General features: G+C 45.4%; 1 protein-coding gene across 1 annotated transcript in view; it reads right to left on the reverse strand.

The window, feature by feature from the left end:
• Positions 1-3,974: 3,974 nt before the first annotated feature.
• Positions 3,975-21,400, reverse strand: part of LOC119383664 (NPC intracellular cholesterol transporter 1-like) — a gene marked incomplete in the record, with an annotated part of 143,907 nt that continues 126,481 nt past the window's right edge. The window contains 3 exon segments of the mRNA XM_049412611.1: positions 3,975-6,758; positions 7,902-8,050; positions 19,172-19,331. Of these exon segments, the coding sequence (XP_049268568.1) occupies positions 7,929-8,050; positions 19,172-19,331 (282 nt within the window).

The following is a 21,400-nucleotide window of genomic DNA, read 5'->3' on the forward strand; positions in this document are numbered from 1 at the left end:
AACGGGGAATCGACGTCTGCGTCTAACACATGGCCCGACCTCGGGCAAGTTAACTCGATGCCCGTGTCGAGTGCACTGGTGGGCTGTCAGAGCGGAGCCTCTAACACTAATGAGTCCACTGTGCACGATACACGTGGTGACGAGGAATTGTGCCAGACTTCCAAGGAAGTTTACAAACGTGGGCCATTGAGTCGCAGCCGTCGCATGCTGCGGTGACATCACATGAGACTGTCATGAAATGTAGCATTGTTCTACACGGGACAGCATCTGGTTCCTTTTGCATGTATTATTCATTTATTAAAATCGTAACTGCCTTTATTTGACGTCTTTCTCTTTTTTTTTTTTTTTTTTTTTTGCAGGAGTAGCCCGGTACAGTAAAACATCTTTGCAAATTTGCGTTGAATGCCTTAATATTGCTTTTTTTTTCAGACACTGCCTCTGACTACTCGGACTCGGATGCCTGAGAAAGCGGTCCTCATAACCAGTCGGGACTAATTACTGTTAAATAATGAATTTCAGTCAACAAGCTTTTTTTTTGTCATAGTCAAGCACTTATTGTCCCCTCTCCGTTTCTTGACGCAATATACATACACAAGACCTTACAGAGGTGTTTTTTCTTTAATGTATGTAAATACCTTAAAAAGAAATAAATCATACGTAGTAATACAAAATATCACAACCTACGTACCGAACCGGCTGCACAATGGTTGTTCTGAAAACATACTAAAAAAGTCCTGAAGTGTTGTTTTGAGGACGTCCTGAGGTTGTTATGAGTACGGACAACAGGACTGGATTAGTGCTATTCTAGTACCATAACAGGACGTCCTGAGGGCATCATAATGTCCTCAAGGTGGCATACTGAGGATGTCCTGAGGTTGTTATTGTGTTGTCTGGGGTGAGTGAAAGCGTTCGATGACAGCCGACGATCGCGGCTCAAGCGGAAAGGAAACGTACCGGGCGACCGTCTTTCGTCACGGGTAAGGCCCATCGGCATAGGCGTGCGCACAGGGGGGCAGCCCCCGTCACCTAAGAGGGGGGGGGGGGTCACAAAATCTGCCCCGCACATTGACCCCCCTAGTTACCTAAGAGAGGGGGGGGGCGCTGCGATGAACCCACGCCCCCCCCCCCCCCCTGATGGGGTACCTTAGGCACGTCTGTGCCCATTGGGGGTGCCTGACGCGGGACTGCGGCAGGATCTGTGTACATGGACCGGCCGGGCGCAGTCGCGCGCGCACTACCTGTCTTGACAGGGATCAGCAAACGGCTCACACATTTGTAAATGCTGTGTTCCACTGTGTTTGCGTTGAAGCGATAGACAGCACAAAGATCGCTTCGCTCGCTGCAGCGAACACGTTTCCTTACACAAGCGTTTTGCTGAGTAACGCCAGGTCAGATGCTAAGAGAGTTAGCTGCTAACCTTACTTAGTACGTTTCATTTTGTTGTTATCGCAATCAATGCTTTGCCCTTACGGCGAAACTGTGACTGTCTTGGTAACAGTGAAATACACCATGTTTTCAGGGAGCTAAACTTTCATTATATGTAACAGCGTGAAAAGGAGCTTTCTAAGGCACATGTGCACATATGACAGGACATATGTCCTGTCATATATATGTGCCTTAGAAAGTTTTTCTCGCCCTTTTCGCTACATAATGAATGAATACCAACTAGCCCGGTTTACTGTACAGCTAAAGTTTCCCGAACATCTAAAGAGCCAACGTGGCCAACATATACTATTGGCCGCGAGATCGAGCAGAGTCGGCACCTAGCAGCGAGCGGAAGAAACATCGTGGTGTGGATGGCTCCTGCATCGTCTGCTAGCCACACCGTGTTCGCATGTGTGCGTACGTCATGCACGTCCTCAGAGGACGGCATATTCCATATGGGAGCACAGTATCAAATGCTTGTACGATATGCCTACACAATATACACAAGCATTTCGCCTTCCGATACTTGTAGTGGACTCTAATGAGTGCATGCACGTAAGTGTCGGTATGACACTCTAACCATCGTACCGTGTATTCACCAAAATGATTTCAATGTGGGTGCCACTTTGTCGTTCAGGCAGAGCACATAGTGCATTTGGCGTCGTCCTCAACGAAAGAAGTACTCAATGTCGAGGTGTGAATGTAGAATTTTAGCGACACCGTCTCATGAAGTGTTGGCGCTTTCGAAATCCTTGTGATACCGCAAAGCATGAACTAGCGTCTGCAGAGGCCGGTTAGCGGTAAAGAAGACCTCAAGCCACGCATTTCTATAGCGGTACACGTATTCATTCAAACAGAAAAGCAGTGCACAAAGTTCTACTTCATCTAATTACGCAGAAATACAGGCTCTCTTGTTTTGTAGCCGATAGTGCAAGAAGTAAATACTTAACTGTCTCAATCACGCAACACTATATCTATATAGTGATAGGCAGAACACAAGCTAAACAGGTACAGATAAAGCCAGAAAAAAACATTCAGCACAGTGCAAAACAAGACTCTGACCGAAGGCCAGTAACCCCTTTGACTAGCAGATTGCGCTTCCCTCACACGTAATAGAAACGTTAGGCTGGCTTCGTACATTACGGGGGCAATGGAGGACGTATATATCACCATTAGGCTGCAATCAACGCGCTTTATTCGCCGACAATCGACTCAAACCGCCTACGGCGAAGCGCCGCTGCGTACATTTGTATACGCGCCGCCGACCGCCTATCCACACTAACGCGGCGACGGTGCTGCCACCTATAGCCCGATCTCGCGGCGAATAGCTGGTGCTGGAGTGGGGGCTGCGTGCCTCCAGGAGGAAATTACGTACTTTGACTTACATTGTGTGGCCGTGCACGGCGCATATTTCCAAAGGGGATCAGTAGTCGGCTCATACCTTTGTACGTGCTGTGCTCTCAACGCTTACTTCGCATTGAAGCAATAGACAGCACGAAAACCGCTTCGCGCGCTGGAACGGCCGTATTCCCTTATGCCAGCGCTTTGTAGAGTTACGCCAGATCGGATCCTAAAGGAGTTATTCGCTAGCCTTACTTCGTGTAGCATTCCAATTTTTTGGTGTCGCATTCACTGCGTCGCCCTTACGGCGACTTTTTTTGTGCACTTTAATTAATTGCCATCTATGTCGTAATTACTACGGTGCAGCTAAACTACATATATGTCCCCTATGCTTACCTTTTCATCATTATCCGTAGGCTTCCTCAGGACGTGTCTAACAAGGAAACGAGCCTCTCGATCAATTCCCATTCATGGCGTTAGGGTGGTTCATGTCTGGATATGTCATTCACTACCACATGTTACTCCGCATACGTGCATTCTGGTATACACCATGTTAAAGCACAACAGTTTCAGACGATATGATTGTGTCATGACCTGTCATTCATGCTTATATGCACGCAAGTCATGTGATGCACGTGCTGGTATAAAGCGATGAAATGACCACGATGGCATCAGGATGCTATCAGGCATTTATGCCATATTCTTTGTCATGACCTACCATTCATTCTCCTAATACACACGTGTTATGCCATGAAAATGTTTGTATATATGAAGTTAACGAAACAACCACGAGAGCATAAATAATTGTTGGGGTTTAACGTCTCTAAACCACGATACGATTACGAGGGGCACTAGGGGGTTTTCTGCGCACGGATATATGACTGGCCGAGTTATGTACAGGTTTGGCGTAAAATATTGAATCAAATTTAATATATACATTCGAGAGAACAAAAACTGGTGTTGCAAATATCTTTTACATTTCTTCAGTGACTGCAAATACAAAGCTTGCTCGGATCGCTCCATTGCTCGGAATCCACTTGATACAAGAAGGAATCTAGTTTGCATATACTGACACATGTGTAACTTTACACATACCTGTGTACATGATGTATGTACAGTGGTAGCCATTCTAAAATTCATTTATTCGTAGCGTTCCTCTCATTGTTATTCCTTATATACATAGTAGTTACGAAAAAAACACTGGACAATTTATGTACCACAAGACAACACATATTTTTATTGGTCTTACTGTACATTTTTCCTGTACAACTTGTTCCAGAGCAGTGATGTGGGTGTGAATGTTCCATGCCTCCACACACATGTATAATCATTCCCAATGGTAACAACGCACTATCACACATTCACGTGAATGTTCACTAAGATCACAAGATCAAACTGGTTCATCTTAAATCTCTTTCTCTCTCTCTCTTCTCTTCTGAAATGCATGTTTGCCACAGGCAGTTTCATGGAAGGCAGCCAGGTTAAAGAGAGGACAACGCCTTAATGCCCACAATATCAACAATTTCGAGAAAAAAAATTGTGAAGCATTAAGACAGTAAGAACAGGGGGCCATGTGGACCTTTCACTACTTCAGCTGGTGAGCATTGGTAAAGAAAGAAAAGAAACTTGGCTTTATAAATATCGGTGAAACGACGTTCATCACAATAGAAAGTTGGATTTGAAAACTTCCCTTTCTGCAACCACCAAAAAGGCACAGGATAGGTGAAAAGCGAGTACCTCTCCATTTTAAAGTGAGAAAACTCATTTCTTCAAGCACCATGGACTGTTGTGCGGCCAGACCAACGCTCAGTGTATGATCTGCCCGTTTGTGGGAAGTATGCGCCAATTTAGATTAAATTCTCCGCTGATGTTCGAAATAAATAAGACTCAACTGCTACATTTCCAAGCCCCTTAGTTAAAAAACAAAGTAATATCAAAGAGGAAGAAAGACTAGAATGCTTTACGCTACAGACAACACCACCACTTGGCAGAAGACAATGCTCAGACAATACACACATCTGTGAGTCTGGTCACCATGGAACGTTTCCTTTTTGATCATACGCGAAAAATAAGAAAGGGGCTGATGAGATATCTGCCTTCTTGATCGCGAGAAAGAAAAAAAGGAACAGCGCAAGACCAAGAGAAAAAAGAAGACTAAGACAGTGCACATACAGTGTTGCAAACACACTCCATACACTCTCCCCTCACACTTGCAAGCGCCAGTTCAACTCGCAGCTCTCGCTACATTCTGCCGAACAGAGGCCTGTTCCACCTCCCGACTGATGTGATTGCGACACTTCATCAATGTTTCTCGATGAATCATCCAGAGTTGAAGCTTAGTAACCAACACTGCTTCCAGTGCCTGCTCGAAGGTGCCTAATTGGAAATCAGGTCATCCAGGCAACTTTCGTTCACTGTAGATTTGACGGGGAACACTGAGGATTGCAGAGAACATTGCAGTCTATGAGGGGCTGTTATCACACTTGACCGAGAGAAACGAGATCAGAGAGTTGAGCAGCCTTTGCAAATTTCAGGGGGGGTAGACTCTCCAGCCTTACACAACAAGGATATTCGAATAAAAAGAAGTCTTAGAGGTGCAACCCATCTCGTAACGCGAGCGCGCACTTTACTTTTAAGTCATTGAGCCACGCATTTCATACATGCGAAGCGAACACCTAAAGCCAATGTGGAATGTACAAAAACGAAAAGTGCAAGGAGGTTGTGCCGACTAAAGAAAAAATATCGATAGTTAATGCACAATTGTGGACCTCCAACGCTTCTTTGCATACAGCTCTATAAAATAAGAATGAGGTTTGCCTATAAAAAAAACACTTGCAAAGTGCTGCCGCGATAGTGCGTCTCTTTCCTCGTAACAATCAACTAAGCGAGACTTTAACGTGACAGCACTGCAATGTTATAGCCACAGAGTGGCTGCATGTGGGAGTAGATGATATAAGCCCTGCAACCAGTGCATTGCCACATCAACATTTGCTGCAATCTCACGAGAGAGCACTCCCCACTTGTCATCTTAATTTGGAACATTGTTTTAAAAAGTCTGTATAAAGAAACAAAGCGCGAACAAAGGTGGCTGCATCAAAATGTTGCCACACCCAAAAATGACGATACAAAGGGAAACAACAAAAAAAAACATGCAAGGGGACAGCCACGTTTTATTAATGTAATGTAGAAGTTGATTCAATAAATGAATACACATGCACACCGTGTTTCGCTTAAGAGATACTCGTTGCATGTTCCCGTCGATGATTCGCACCGTACAGCAAAATCCCCAGTGCAGTGTGCACAGTGCCGGTGATGCAAAACTGTTAAGACGAGCAAAGCCAGAACGCAATAGGACGAACTCGCACGCGTGACAAGAGTGGCGATGCTGATGGCCACAGATCGATACCGATCGCTTTATCGTATAAACAATCACGCTCGGGTGCAACAGAGACGATTGCAACAGCAGCACCACAAATAAGCCGGCGTGTGCTCATACAGAAAAAAAAAACTAACAAGAGGAGTGCTCTAACCATATTTAAGTGTGCATCTTGGATGCATTTTCGCACTTCCAGAGTCTGTACGCAGTTCTCGTACAACATACACGCACAATCACACACACACATTGACAAGCGAATGTTTTACGCGAGTTTTGCATCACCAGAGGCAACTCTGCTTGCCTAACCTCGTAGAGAGAGCACGAGAGAGGGTAGCAAGGAGGCCGTGCCCAAAGGGGACTGTATCACATGTACATATTAAAGAAGAGAAAAGGTGGGATACAAAAAAAAAATGAGGGAAGGAACCACGTGCAAGCCGCGTAACAACAGCCATATTTGGAAGTGCCATTGTCGTGCCGTGCCGAAACGCGAGAAGAAAACTCGGGAGGACGACGACACGCTTCGTGGCCACCGGCACAAGCTGGTCGGGGGCTGCTGCTGCCGCTTGTCGTCTCCTTCCTCTTTTTTGTTTTTCTCTTTCCGATGCAGGTTTGCACCCTGAAACACACGATACTAAGTGTCAGAAAATGCAGCTGTGTCTTAAGCCCCTCAGGCAGGACATATGAAGAACTGTCTGTGAATGTGTCAAATTTTGAAGAGAACTAAAAGCGCATGGGAAACATGGACGAAAAAAGGCACACATAGACAAGCTCACAAGTGCTTGTGTGCGTGATACTTGTGCCTTTTTTTTGCCCATTATTTCCATGAACTTTTATTGTCAGTTCATTTTGTTTCATTTTTATTCCCTTAAATATCCCCGAGAGGGTATTAGTTCTCTTAAAACTGATTACCAATGTGCCCGAACTACTGCATTGGTGTCAAATTTACACAGCGTTATTCCAAGGCACTCGATGCTCTATTGCAACAAAAATAACGTCATAATACATTTATCTGTGTGTTTCAGAGTAATTAAACTAAATTACATCATAATTAAATCTATCTATCCTGAAGTGATTCACCTGGTGTTTTTGCATAAACAGAATGAAATTTCAGGCTAGAAATACACTGCAGTTTCGTTTATCAGTTATGTTCGTTGCGAGCCAGTAAGAATTCTACTTTTGATGTGGCTCGTGGAAAGCGGCACGTCGGACAACTCGTCGAACATAGTAGTGCCTTCAGCAAAGTGATCATGTGCAACAACACGCTGCAAAATAAAGTTAAATGAAGAAGCATTTACTGTGCAGGAGGTTCAATTTACGCATAGCTTAATGTATTGTGCTCATTCTCAGCTACTAGTCGACACAACAAACAAAAGCAAAAGAAGTTGTGTACACAATTGCGTAGAAAGTGCCTTAAACGGTGAAGCAGATGATGCCATTCACAGGAACCTCCAAGTTCCTTTCTCACGTTTCTTTCTTTCTCCCAAGTGCCCGGAAAAAACACTCAGGATATTGACTCTAAAGGAAGCATGTAAGTATGGCAATTACGATAATAAGCATGATCTATGGAAACCAGCATTTGATGCAAAGCCTGTGACATTTCATGTAAGCCTGGAAAACAATACGAGCAAGGACTCAACACAGTGAGAAACAGCAACTGTACAAATTGGTCCAAAACTGCTTAAAACACGGTTTGTTAAAACCTGCAAAGGTTGGAAGGGCCAATAAGCAAATACAAGAAGCAGAAGAACAGGGCACTTACGTTTTTAAATATGTAGCTAGAGCTTCATTATGCGCTCACATCCTTTGGAGTATACTTGTCGCTCTTGGACCTCGTTATTGTGGGAGTCACCGTCACCATCTCGTGCAGCTGAATGTGTTCTATCAACTTGTCCTTGTTCACAGGAGGACCTGCACATGAACAAAGAAAAAAAGGAGAAGGAAGGGTGAGGCAGGCACAGATGCACACTTGGTTTTGGCAGGGCAATTTCTTCTAGGATCTGAAACAATGCCTTGGCAATGATTTTGCAGGATGACTCCCACTTACTTCTATGCCATTCTTGGCAACTACTCACGGCTGGCTGATTTAATTATAATGTAACGGGCACCAGCCTGGTATTTGTACTTCATCATGATCTTCATCTAGTTATGTCCGCTGCAGGACAAAGGCTCTACCCATCCATTTCCAATTACATTCTTGCTCACCTAGTCAGTGTGACTCACACCCACTGTGGGGGATAGGCACAATAGTACTTTAGCCTTCTGCATGACAACACTGGCTGCAGTAACGTGTGCCTACCTAACATTGTGTAATTTATCATTATCATCAGTCGTAATACAATTTATGCCCATTGCAGGACAACGGTGCTGCCAGTTGATCTCCAATTATGTTCTTGTTCGCCTAGTCACTGTAGCTCAAACCCACTGTAGGGGATTGGCCAAGTTACTCCAGGTTTATGCATGCCGACCTTGGCTGCAGTAACGGGCTCCTGTTTGGAATTTGTAATTCGTCATGATCATCATCATCCCATATACATCCGCTGCAGGAAAAAGGTCCTGCCTAACGACTTCCAATTATGTTCTTGTTCACCTACTCATTGTGGCTCACACCCACTGTGGGTGATTGACCAAGCAGTACTCCAGGTTTACGCATACGGACACTGGCTGCAGCAACGTGCACCCGTCTGGCATTTGTAATTCATCATGATCATCATCATAATCATCATCACACTATATATGTCCACTGGAGGACAAAGGTCTTGCCTGTTGGTCTCGTATTATATTCTTGTTCACCTAGTCATTGTGGCTCACACCCACTGTGGGGGATTGGCCGAGTAGTACTCCACGTTTATGCATGCCGACGTTGGCTGCCGTAACGGGCACCTGTCTGGCATTTGTAATTCATCATCATAATCATCATTGTACCATATACGTCCACCACAGGACAAAGGTCCTGCCTGTTGATCTCCAATTATGTTCTTGTTCGCCTAGTCACTGTGGCTCAAACCCACTGGAAGTACACTAGTCTTATGCATACCTGCAATGGCTGCAGCAACAAGCCCCTGACTGAAATCTGCAATTTATCATGATTCACAATCATCCTATGTCTGCTCCAGGACGAATGTCCTTTGCTCATATGTAAAATTACTAGGGTTTTTAAGCATCAGAACCACCATATGATTACGCGACACGCAATAGCGGGAGACTATCAATTTCCACCACCTGTGGTTTTTTTTAACAAGCACCTAAATCTAAGTACACGGGCGTTATTATTTGCATATTTAACCCATCGAAATGTGGCTGCCATGGCTAGAAATCCAACCCGCACCCTAAAGCTTAGCAGTGTGATACCTTAAGTGCTAAGCCATCACAGTGGGCGAGTAAAAGAACGTCCTGCCTATTGATCTCCGATAGAACTCTGAAATGTTTATAGTTTTCTTTTTCTCTTCAACTTTATTGCGCTTTCTGTGATCCGTGCTCTGGACATCTACGGTGTAGGAAGTTCTTTCACTTTCATTGACTGCGATGTGTTCAGCTGCTTCCTTGTAGAGTGGCCGCAACATGCACAGGCACAAGGGCGCGAGTGAGATGATCTTCAGTCGTGAAGGTGCTCGTTGTCTTGTTGCCTTCATTGCACTGCGGGCCTTGGCGTTGTCCTTGCCACTCTGGAGATGCATCACGCTTCTTTTCCCAACAGCATTGGGTTTCTCAGCATCCAGTTACATACTGTCCTCTGGTTTAACATCCACTTGGGACATTTTCACTGGTAGGGCTATTGACAATTTCATCGACATGGCTATCATGACTCAAGTCACTCCAATTTAACACTGTCATCAGACCTAACATTGTCTACTCTTGGGGAAATCTTGTGAACAGGGGCATGCTGACGAGCACTTGGATGTGAGTGTGCAGATCTTCGTGCGTGATCATGGTGGTGGTGGTGTTGGTGGCGCCTCGATCGTGTGGTGGCCTTCGCGTGGTTCGGATCACATTGCAGATTTTGTGTGAATGTTTCAGGGTCCTGTTCTTCGGTCTCCAATTTAACACTGTCCTCGGGTACCACATTGCTTGCCCTCAAGATTTCCTCCTGTTTAATGTGGTCCACTCCTGAGACAATTTCAGTGACAGGGCCATTATGGGGGGGCACTAGGGTGCGAGTGCAAATGTTTTCCGTTGTGGTCATGCTTGGTGTGGTGGTGGCAATGGTGGTGGTGCTCTTGTTGTGTGGACCTGGCATGGTCCTTACCACTCGGAATATATTTCGTCCAATTTAACGCTGTCAACTCACTGACGTCAGTTTTCGAAAGCAGAAAAGTTTCTCTTGATGAGACAACATTGTGCGCTCTTGTAGCCTTTTCTTCGTTAGGGCTTTGACGGCTAGTGAACAGGTTGGGATCGGCCTGCGTAGTCCTCAGTTTGACTTCATCAACTCCCATGGAAGTTTCTGAAAGAACGGGAGAACTTTCAGCCGTTGATATAACGCTCTACCCTCTTGCAGCCTCTTCGTCACTAGCACTTTGAAGGCTAGTGAATGAGTTGGTATTGGTGTGTTTAGCCTCCGATTTGATATCGTCAACTCCCATGACAGTTTTGGAGAGAACGGGCGAGCTTTCGGTCGTTGATACAACGTTGTACAGTCTTGCAGCCTCTTCTTTATCGGTGCTTTGACAGCCTGTGACTGGCTTGGGATGGGTGCCTGTAGTCTCCAATGTGGATGCTGAAGTGCGCTGGCACTGCTGACTTCCCAGCCCGTCGGTTCCGGTTCTGCCATCTGCGATTGCACCCTGCCGTGTGAATGCATGCTTGTTGTCAATTGGCCGTTTCTTTGCCCACGACTACATATGTTGGATGAATCTGCATGCCGAAGGCTCACTCACCCCACACTATTGTTACACTTCTATTCATCATACTATACAAGGCTTCAGAATGGACAGAAATGCTTTAAACTCTACCTGACACCACTCTGGTGGCTATTGCAACAACTGACCATACTTCTGCCAAGAAAAAGAAGAAAAGCTGCTGCAGAGAAATTGCATATCGAATATGCATAGTTTCCAAATAGACATATAAATTTCGAAAAGTTATCTTACAATCTACATTGCACTATAATTTCTTGTTGCTGCAATTAATCTACGGAACACCCGTTTCTTATACGGAACTTTCTATTTCATCAGGGAGAAGACCTAGAAGCATTAGCTCGCACGTTTGTCACTTACGAAATTTTAGCCGCGCATTTTCAACAAACTGAGAAAAGTGCAATCCCGCTCGAGTCCAAAACAGTGAACGTGAGTGTTTATTTACAATGCTAAAACATTCCTAGGAAAACACGATTTAACTTCACTTCACAACCAACAGTCTTCTCCTTGCACGCATTGAAACAGGGGATGCTGTAAAAGACGAACATGACAAAACATTATGCCTGGCTTGACGAGCGCATGCCCTGAGCACAAAGCAGATTATAAGTTGTACATATGATTCACTTTGTGTTAATAAATTCAATTCTAAGGTTTTGCGTGCCCTAACCATGATACGATTGCAAGGCATGCCTTAGTGGGGGGCTGCGAGATAATTCTGACCACCTGGTGTTCTTTAAGGTGCACATACGTTTATGTATAAGGGCATGTTTTGCATTTTATCTCCATCTGGCCGCCATGGCCGGGAATGGACCCGCGTCCTTGACCTTACTGGCCGAGAGATCGAGCGGAGTCGCCACCTGGCGGCTTGTGGCTGAACCGCGCCTAGTGTGGATTGCTCCATGCGTCGTCTGCTAGCCACGTTGTGTTTGCATGTATGCGTACGTAATGCAGGTCCTCAAAAGGCAGTTTGTTCCGTTGCGTTAGTGCAACTTTAACCGTTCGTACGTATGCATAACACGATGTAAAGAAGAATTTGACCTTTATCGGCTGTATATGTACTGTAATACGATCAGTGAGTGCACTTGTCGAGAGTGCTGTGTGTGGTCGTCGTACCCTCCGTGCACGCGAGTCATATCAGTGTAGGCGCCGCTCTGTGGTCGAAGCACATCGCAAAGTACACTTGGCGTTGTCCTAAAGATGAGAAGTATTAAATATCATGTGAATATAGCCTTTTAGCGGCTCGGTGGTTAAAAAAAAAGGCTCTCATGCACTTGCACGTTGTGGTTAGATGTATAACTTTGGGACTGTCGTTTAGGTGACGCGACGAGCTTTAGTTGTATACGGTCCTTGTCCCACTGCAGAGAAATATTTCTGTCATTTCGCATCTGACACTTTGGTGCCTAAATTGTCCCCTAAAAAAGAACAGAAAATGGAATGACACGGAAATCACAAAACTGAGTGGCCTTGCGCCATTTTAACTTGTGGCGAAATTTATGCAAAAACACCCGTATACTTAGATTAAGGTACGCGTTAAAGAGCCCTGATGGTCAAAATTAATCCAAACTGCGTACGTTACATCTATGTCGTAGTAATGTCATGGGAAGCCGCATCTTTTGCTCTTTACATTATCTTGAGCGTTTGTGTTGCGTTGTTATAGATTGACGGGAGGCAGCGGACATTATTCGCATGAAAAAATGTACTTTGGTGCTGTCAAATAACCGTCCCTTTGTTCCATTACTGTCGTGAGTGTAATCAATCGAAGAAAGTTCCGTGCTGTACAGGTATACCTTTGTGTACAGTTACTGGAATAAAAACAAACGTGTGCGTGTTAAACGTCTCCGTAGCGCTGTCAGCCACGTAGCTTTCCTCATAAACTGTCCAACATTTCATGGAGAACTGAATAAGAAATGCGGATGAATATATTTGAGCGTGCAGTGCACAAAGTGCTATTTGAACTTATCGTGCACGAATACGCGTGCTTTCTTTTTGTTAGGGGGTATCCAGATGAACAAGAAGTGAATACTTAATTCAGTCGCGTTACAGCAGTGCGTAGTAGGTGGAACAAGAGCTAAACATGTACTAATAAAACAACAAGAAAACGTCATCCATTGCGACAACGCCGACTGTTGCCGAAGGCGAGCAACCTGTTCGTTGGCAGAAGGCGCTTCTCTCAGAAGTAATAGCAACGTTCGGCGCACTTCGTGCATTAATTCGCAAATGACGAGCGCACACATTGCCAGAAAGTTGCAGTTAACGCATTTTGTTTGCCGGAAATCGGGTCAAATCGCTCATAACGAAGCGCTGTTGTGCGCGTTTGTATATGCGCCGACAACCGCCTATCCACACTAGCGCGGCGACGGTTCTGCCACCTGTAGCCCGATCTCACGGCGAATAGCAGCGAGAGACTTTGACAATAAGCTGCAACAGCAGCAATTTTGTTTTAGACACGATTAAAATTTTTAGTTGTGGTGCTACCTTTGTAAGTAAAGGCAGATGGCTGCCAAAAACACATGATGTCTCAAGATGTGCAAGGGCCACATGTTCGAAATTGCCAACTTTATTTTTGGACATCAGTCAATGACATGACAATTATTGACCTCGCATTAAGATTATGCATTACAGAGCACAAACCTCATGCAGATGAAATACCTCACCAAGCACCAAAAATCATGCAAGTAAAGGCTGCCAAAAACACATAACGATGTCTCAAGATGTGTAAGGGCCACATGTTCGAAATTGCCAACTTTATTTTGGGACATCAGTCAATAACATGACAAGGAGCGGCCTCGCATTAACATTATACATTACATAGCGCAAACCTCATGCAGATGAAATGGCTCACCAAGCGCTAAAAACCACTCAAACCATGCATGAACATTTTTCTTAACTAGGGCAATGCTTAAAGGACCCTGAAACACCTCTCTGTGTGTAACTATAAGGCATCTCCTGCTGCAAATACTTTTCAGAAACATCAAGTATCAGGGAAGTTACAGGTAATAATGACATGCAACTAACGCATTTTTCTTTCTCCTTTTTTTTCCCCAGTGTGCTGAAAAGGGGGGAGTTAAGGAAAGAGAGCAAGGCTCTGCACGAAAGTTACATCCTCATCTGTCGTGGCTTTGGGCATTTTCTCTAGTTTTTAATTTTGGGCATCTTGGTAGTTCCTTGAGGTAACCATGGTTTGTATACCACAAAGTAGGGTAAGTGATGGTGCAAAATTGTCATGCTGCAATGTGAGCTTGTGCACTATGGTTATGCAAGTACCGGGTGTGCACCGACTTTGTCCTGTGCTAGCTCGACTAACGGATAGTAGCCAAATCTAGGCCGTGCACTTCGAAGTGTTCTCCAAGTGCACATTTACAGAGTCCCTAACTATTTCTTGCACTAATCTGCAATGTTTCTCACTCCATTGTTTATTAATATTGCTCATATGTCTCGGTGCATAAGAGAACGCGCACTCTTTCTTGAAGCCTGCAGTCAAATGGCTGGTGTCACATGAGGTTCAGGCGCAAATGAGGTCGCATAATGGAACCACCACTTTCACACGTGCTTGAGATGGTGTACTTGCCCCCTTTACTCTCGCATAATTGTGGCTGCTCAGTTTGTCGAAACAGCCCTTGTGCCACAGTGAGGAACTGTGTCGGAGCAACGTTGTGTCATGGTAAAGGAACAACAATTTAGCCCCATCCTCACTTTTCACAGTGATGCAGAATATGGTGAAAGTTGCATCTTCTGAACGTCATGCAGTCACAGTGGAGTCATGAATAGATTCCCCCCTTTTTCTTTCGTGTTAATTTAATTTTTTTTACCGCTTGATTATGCACTGCTGGTCAGTAGACTTTTATAGCAAACTGTAATACGGGTGAATGAGAGCTACTGTATTTACCTGCATAAATTGCACCCTCGCATAATTTGTGCACCCCAAACATTTAGCCAGCTGTGCTAAAAAAGAATATTTACTCGCATATTTTGCGCTCCCCATCCCGCCAGAGCCAGCTCGCCGGCGCACGCACACGGAGAGACTTTGGATGGCCGCACCCGTCGCCGAGCTTACGAGCGCAGTCATACACAAGACGGGCTGCGAGTGCCAGTTCCTTCTTCCGATTACTTCGTTCTATTCTCCGGAAACCCCTGAACTACGGTCCCTAGAATATTATATTCTAGAGACCGTACCCGAACACCCAAACCTGCTCATGGATTGTTGCAACTGCGCGAGCGTTCTCCCGCCGTGAGAATGCACGCACGCGACATGGCGCGGACTACTTTCTACATCGGAGGCATGTGGGGGCCAACTGCACCAATTTTTCTCCTGGCTGTCCCTCGTTATCTGCATTTGCATTATGTCCACGCTGCAGTGCAGCTTTGGTTGATTCCGAAAGTTTAGCTTTTGCCATCAGCCAGTCGCGTTTTCACTGTTCTCTTGCGCTGGGCTACAATAACTATACGATGAAATTCAAGTTCACTGTTATAGAGTTTGCCGAAGAAAACAGGAACCGTGCCACCGTCAAGCACTTCAGTCTAAATGAGAGTCACGTTCGGTACTGGATAAAGCAGCAGAGTTCGCTTGACCAGGAAGAAGAGCGTTCCGGGGGACCAAAGCAAGGAAAGTTTCCTGCCATTGAAGAATACCTTTTCAAATATGTGCGAGAGCTTAGGTCCATTGGTATCACCGTGCTGTGGAAGCTCGTTTCTCCCAGCATTGTCGTGAAGAGCTTCAAGAAGACAAGACTGTCGAACACGCTCGACGAAACCGAGGACGAAGCGCTTTGGGAGGGCAGTGACAGCGGCCGCGGCGATAATTCCAATTCGAACTTCTTGACCAGTGATTCTGACTAGACCGTGCATGACCGGATCCGGCTGGTTAAAGTACATGCTAATTCTGTTAAACAAGTACTCTTCGTTTGTGCTATAATTTATTCTGTTTTTTAATGTATATACCACACACCTTAGGACTACAGTCCGATCCCGGATATATCGAACTCGGATATATCGAATTATTGGCTATATCGAACGGTTGAGAAATCCCCTTGAATTTCCCATGCAAAAGTATGGGGCTGGTGTGCACGTATATCGAACTCCCGCACAGCGAAACATCCGCCATATCAAATGCTGCCCCGCGCCGAAGCCCAGAAAGTGCATTTTTCCTAACAACTATTGATCATTTTTCGGCCGCGTTCTGATAAGTTCTAATCCATTGTCCCGCGCAGGTGACGAAATTGCGTTGCTCTAGTTCGTTGCGCAGCGCTTGTCAGTTCACCGGTATATTTGACGCGCGATCCACAGGTTTTAATGCATGGGCTAGTGTTTTTCAAAGAGGCTGCTTGCCGAGGGCACCAAAATGAGAATTCGAAGTGACTTCGCAGTATTGTTGTAATGTTTGCATTCCCTTCCTTGTCCGCGCACGATGGCATGCAGGCCCGCAAAGCATGGCCTTCGAGATTCACAACCTCGTGACGTATTTTTAGTGTTTTCGGTTTTAAAACGCAGATCTCAGAGGCACGCTTTTTTTCGCATTTCTCGCCAAAGTAGTGGCTGCCTTCTGCAAAGCCACAAGTGCCATCGGTATCGCCAACATGTCGACGGTGGAGAAAGGTTTCTTCGTGCAGCGTTGTCTCTTGCGGAATGTGTACTTCGCGCTTCGTTCTTGATAAACTGTCATTCGGGAGTCGAACTAAACATTTTCCCGCTCGTAGCGATAAAAATGATCACCGGTGCTTGGAACGACGTCAAGTAAAGCACCATCGTGCACTGTTTCCTTATGGGCCTTGGTGCCAGGTGACATCTTTGGGCGCGTCATGACCGCTGACTACGGCGTACGGTGCGTCAGTGAATTTTGCGACTTAATTAGCGTTTCCGGGCGTCGTATCGGACGGGAGCACAGCGAGTGACTTCATCGGTGCAGATAACGACGTAGCTGTTTCTGACTGCATCGATGCCGAGATCAGAGCCGACGTTGTCGGTGCTGCGGAAATGGACCCGTGCGGTTTGAAGATGCCAGCCGCCGCTGCCACCGCTAAACCCTTTACCGCGCTACAGAGCTTGCATCGACGTTCAGCGTCGATCACCGCTGTTGTGGCGGAAGGTGCTGAATTTACTTAATTTGGAAAGCCTCAATGATATTGACGATGACTTGATGAATTCACGACGCGCAAGAAGCAAGACAAGTTAACGGACTTTTTTCATGCGAAATAAAGTGCGCTAACTTGCAAAAGAAGTTCTCGCCTTGTTCTTTAGCATATGTGAGTGAATCGTAATGTTCGCGCTTTTTACGATTTCAGAAAACTGGGTCGAGGTCTGCAGTGCTTTAATTAAAGCCTTAAATACGCATATTTCGTATTTCGAATTATCGATATATCGAACGATTTCGCGGTCCCCTTCGAGTTCGATATATCCGGGATCGACTGTATATACTGTGCATTATTTTGGATGTGTTCGCGAAATCTCCACGCAAATTGCGCCCCCCTCTTCGGAGCTCCAAATTCGCGAAAAAAGGTGCGCAAATTATGTGAGTAAATACAGTTTTTACAAACATTCTGTTTCAACCTTTTAAGACGCAACTTATGAAGAACTGTCTGTAAATGCATCACATTTACACATTATTATTCCAAGGCACTCAGTATTCTGGTGCAACAAAAATAATGTAATATGTTGATTTGTGAGTTTTCAGTAATTAATCTCAATGAAATTGTAATTAAAGTTATATTTTTCCTGTAGTCATTCATTTTCTCTTTTCGCATAAATAGAATTAAATCTCAGTAGAAATAGAGCGAAATTATATTTTCGGTTATATCGATTTCAAGCAGACAAAAATGATACTGTTGATGCGGCTCGCAAAAAGTGGCACGTCGCACAATTTGTCGAACATGGTAGTGCTCTCAGCAAATTGATCATATGCAGCGATACACAGTTAAATCAAGTTAAATGAAGACCCATTTATTACGCAGGAGGTTCAACCCATCCAAAGCCCAATTTGTCCTGCTCTTTTTAGCAACTAGTTGACAGAACTACCAAAAACAAGTTGTGTATGCCAATGTGTACAAAGCCATAACGCAATGTGTACGAGCCATAACAAGGGAAGGGGTCCCCTGGACCCCTTCCCTCGTTATTTCCTCGCGCAAGAAACAGCCATATTTTGTGGCTTGTACTTAGGCACCTTAAAGAGTTAAGAGAACTTTATCCATGCAGCTTTATCCATGTTTTAGACCAAGTCTTGCCCAACGCCAGCTACCAGAAGCCTCGTAGACCAATATAACGCAATTTTTCCCGGACGGCATGCTCCTTGTTGAGAAATTTGCAGAGATGATGGTGCCAGATTTCCCCTCAGGTAATATTTCAATAAACTTTTTGGTACACTAGATGGATGATTAATTATATAACAGCCTAAAGTTATTTCTCTATAGTGTCCCTTTTACGCAGAATACATGCTCCCAAAAGCAATCGTACCAAAGCATGTGCCTCCCGCATCTCCACCTTGGCACCGAAAGACGGGTGCCCTAGAGTTTCTCACAATAACACCTAGAGGAGAATCTGGCGCCACCGTCTATGCAAGTTTTCTAGGGGCTACTGTGCCATCATGGCAACGACGGTATACGTCTGCGAGGCTTGCATTGGCTGGCGTTAAGTGAGGCTTGGTCTAATACATGGACATGGCTTGACAAATAAAGTTTGCTTAAAACAAAATGTTCATAAATAGGTATTATTCACCTTTATTACACTTCGCAATAAAAGTTTACTCAAGAGCAGTGCATAAGCAAATGACGAAAGGAAGGAAAAGTCAACACAGTACTGCAGAGTGAACGCTACTGACCTTGTCGTCGGTATTCCTACTTGAGCGGCTAGTCGCAACTTTTTACATTTCATAAACTTGTACAACAAAGCAGGAGCTTTCAAATTTAAATAAAATTTGTTTCTGCATAATGTTAAGAAAAAAAATTTGCTCCTCACATGTTGCTTCAGTAAAAAAATTAACTACTGTGACGCAAGGAACGCTTAGAAGCATCTGAGGTGTCCAAGTTGTTTGCGAATGATGCCAGTCTGAACGCGACACATACAAGCATTTCCAAGCGTACAACAGAGTCGTAGCCTCAGCTTTCCCTCTAGGAAACTGTAATTGAACTAGAAAATTGTAAGAAACTCCAAGGCAGCTGCAGAGAGGTGGGAGGGTTCTCGTACTGACCTAGGATGCTGAGGAACACGGGCAGGAAGATGAGGCTGTGCAGCGTGCCAAAAGCGATGATCCCCAGGTACATGCGGAAGTAGAACACCTGGAAGATCTGAGACTTGGCAAACGCCAGTACCAGGATCCCGCAGTCCGTCAGCGTGATGCCTGACAGAATCTGCAAGGGCACAAGTTGGCACATTTACACGAAAGAGGCAGCACTTGCAGACAGGCACGAATGCATACAGAAGGGCTGCTGCTCGGGCGAATTGGTCATCCATAAACGTAGCCTGTATTAGCATGGCACATATAAGAAACACGACACTCATGCAGAGTGCATACCTGTCTCTACATATACAGTCGCCGACCGATAAATCGGACACCGATAATTCGGACATGCTCGGTAATTCGGACAGTCGCGCGGCACCGCCGATGATCCCATAGAAGTAATGTGTAAAGACGACCGATATTTCGGACAGCTGCGAGATCTACATTCGATAATCCGGACCCTGTCCGAGACCATCGCGCACGCCGAATCGCCAGCCATTATCTCCTCCGGCACCCGTACCATACAAAGTATGGCCTCAGAGATCAAAACGAAAGCTAATTGGTGATCTGTGAGGCTCTATTTCGATCGCTACTTTATGCCCCAGATTTGCGATTGGAAATGCTGATCTTGGAGGCACTGGTCAATTGTGGGAAATCGTATCGACATCGCGAACATCCTACATTCAGTTTCCTGTGCTATCGCCGCCATTTTGTCGAATGCGTCTGCGGTAAAGCGTTCTGCGCGCGCATTCATTTTTATCTTGAGACTTGCTTTATTTTACGCTCTGCTGTCTCAAAAGATCTGAGTTATATGGTGCCAACGGTGCCCTCACAGCCAGCGCCGAAGGCCGCGCCAACGACAACGAAAGGCGACAGATACATTCAACTGCCGATTTTTCGGACGCCCGATTTTCCGAACATGCTCGTAAATTCGGACGCTTTCGCGGCACCATCACCAGCCCCATAGACGTCAATGGTCAAGAACGTCGGAAATTTCGGACGCTAAAACTCTTCAGCGTCCGATTTCTCTGACTTTCTGCCCAAATTGCAGGTTCGTAAGGCAATAATTGAAGCCCCCACCTCTGCCGCGTCTATCATCGTACGTTCGAACCAGCGCTTTCGCGAGTCGACCTGTTTGCGACAGTAGCAGAGTCCGAAAGTCAGCTTTGTCGCGATGCCGAAGTGTTATGGGGTGAAGCGGGCCGGAAATTCAAAGGGGCCGCTATCACGGCGTAGTGCGGCGATGTCTTTAGGATAAACAGTGGAAATGCACGGAGGTGTGATGGCGGCAGGTGGCAAACGCAAACGTACGGCTCAATCGCTGACAAGCCTTACGATAAGCATCTTCAGTCAACTGCTCGATAGTGCATGTGGCTTGGTGCAGTTGCATGCGTAATGCAGGCGAGAACCCAAACGCGCCGCGCCGCCATTCATGCTGCCTCTTTGTGCGACCGCTAAGTGCGCCGCACAGACGCGTTGCCTTCACGAACGAAACCAGCTCGTCATCGTACAGCGATCACATCACACAGGCGGAGATACAGGCGGACTTGGTTGCACGTAAGCGGAAGTGCGGGCAGCAACGCATTGACAACTTTTTTTCGGCCACCGGGACCTTGACGTGTAAATAAAAGTATTTTTTTCGGCGCATTCGTTTTTTCGGACATTCGATAATTCGGACTTATTTACGTTCCCCGTGGAGTCCGAATTATCGGTCGTCGACTGTATGTCACATTTGTTCTTTATATGTGTTGCACTAATACAGTTGAACCCCTTTATAAGAGACACTGATATAAGAGACACGTGGGGTATAAGAGACACCAGTGTGCTACATGAAAGTAAGGGTTGATAGGAAAATGCATAACTTAGTACCCTGCTTATAAGAGACACCTCATATAACAGGCAAGAATTTCTCCCCCATGCGTGCCTCTTATAAAGGGGTTCAACTGTACAGTCGATCCCGGATATATCAAACTCGAAGGGGACCGCGAAATAGTTCGATATATCGATAATTCGAAATACGAAATATGCGTATTTAAGGCTTTAATTAAAGCACTGCAGGCCTCGACACAGTTTTCTCAAATCGTAAAAAGCGCGAACATGACGATTCGCTCACATACGCTAAAGAACAAGGCGAGAAGTTCTTTTGCAAGTTAGAGCACTTCATTTTGCATGAAAAAAGTCCGTCAACTTGTCTTGCTT

Source organism: Rhipicephalus sanguineus, chromosome 2 (assembly GCF_013339695.2).
Source record: "Rhipicephalus sanguineus isolate Rsan-2018 chromosome 2, BIME_Rsan_1.4, whole genome shotgun sequence".
NCBI classification, from domain to species: domain Eukaryota; kingdom Metazoa; phylum Arthropoda; class Arachnida; order Ixodida; family Ixodidae; genus Rhipicephalus; species Rhipicephalus sanguineus.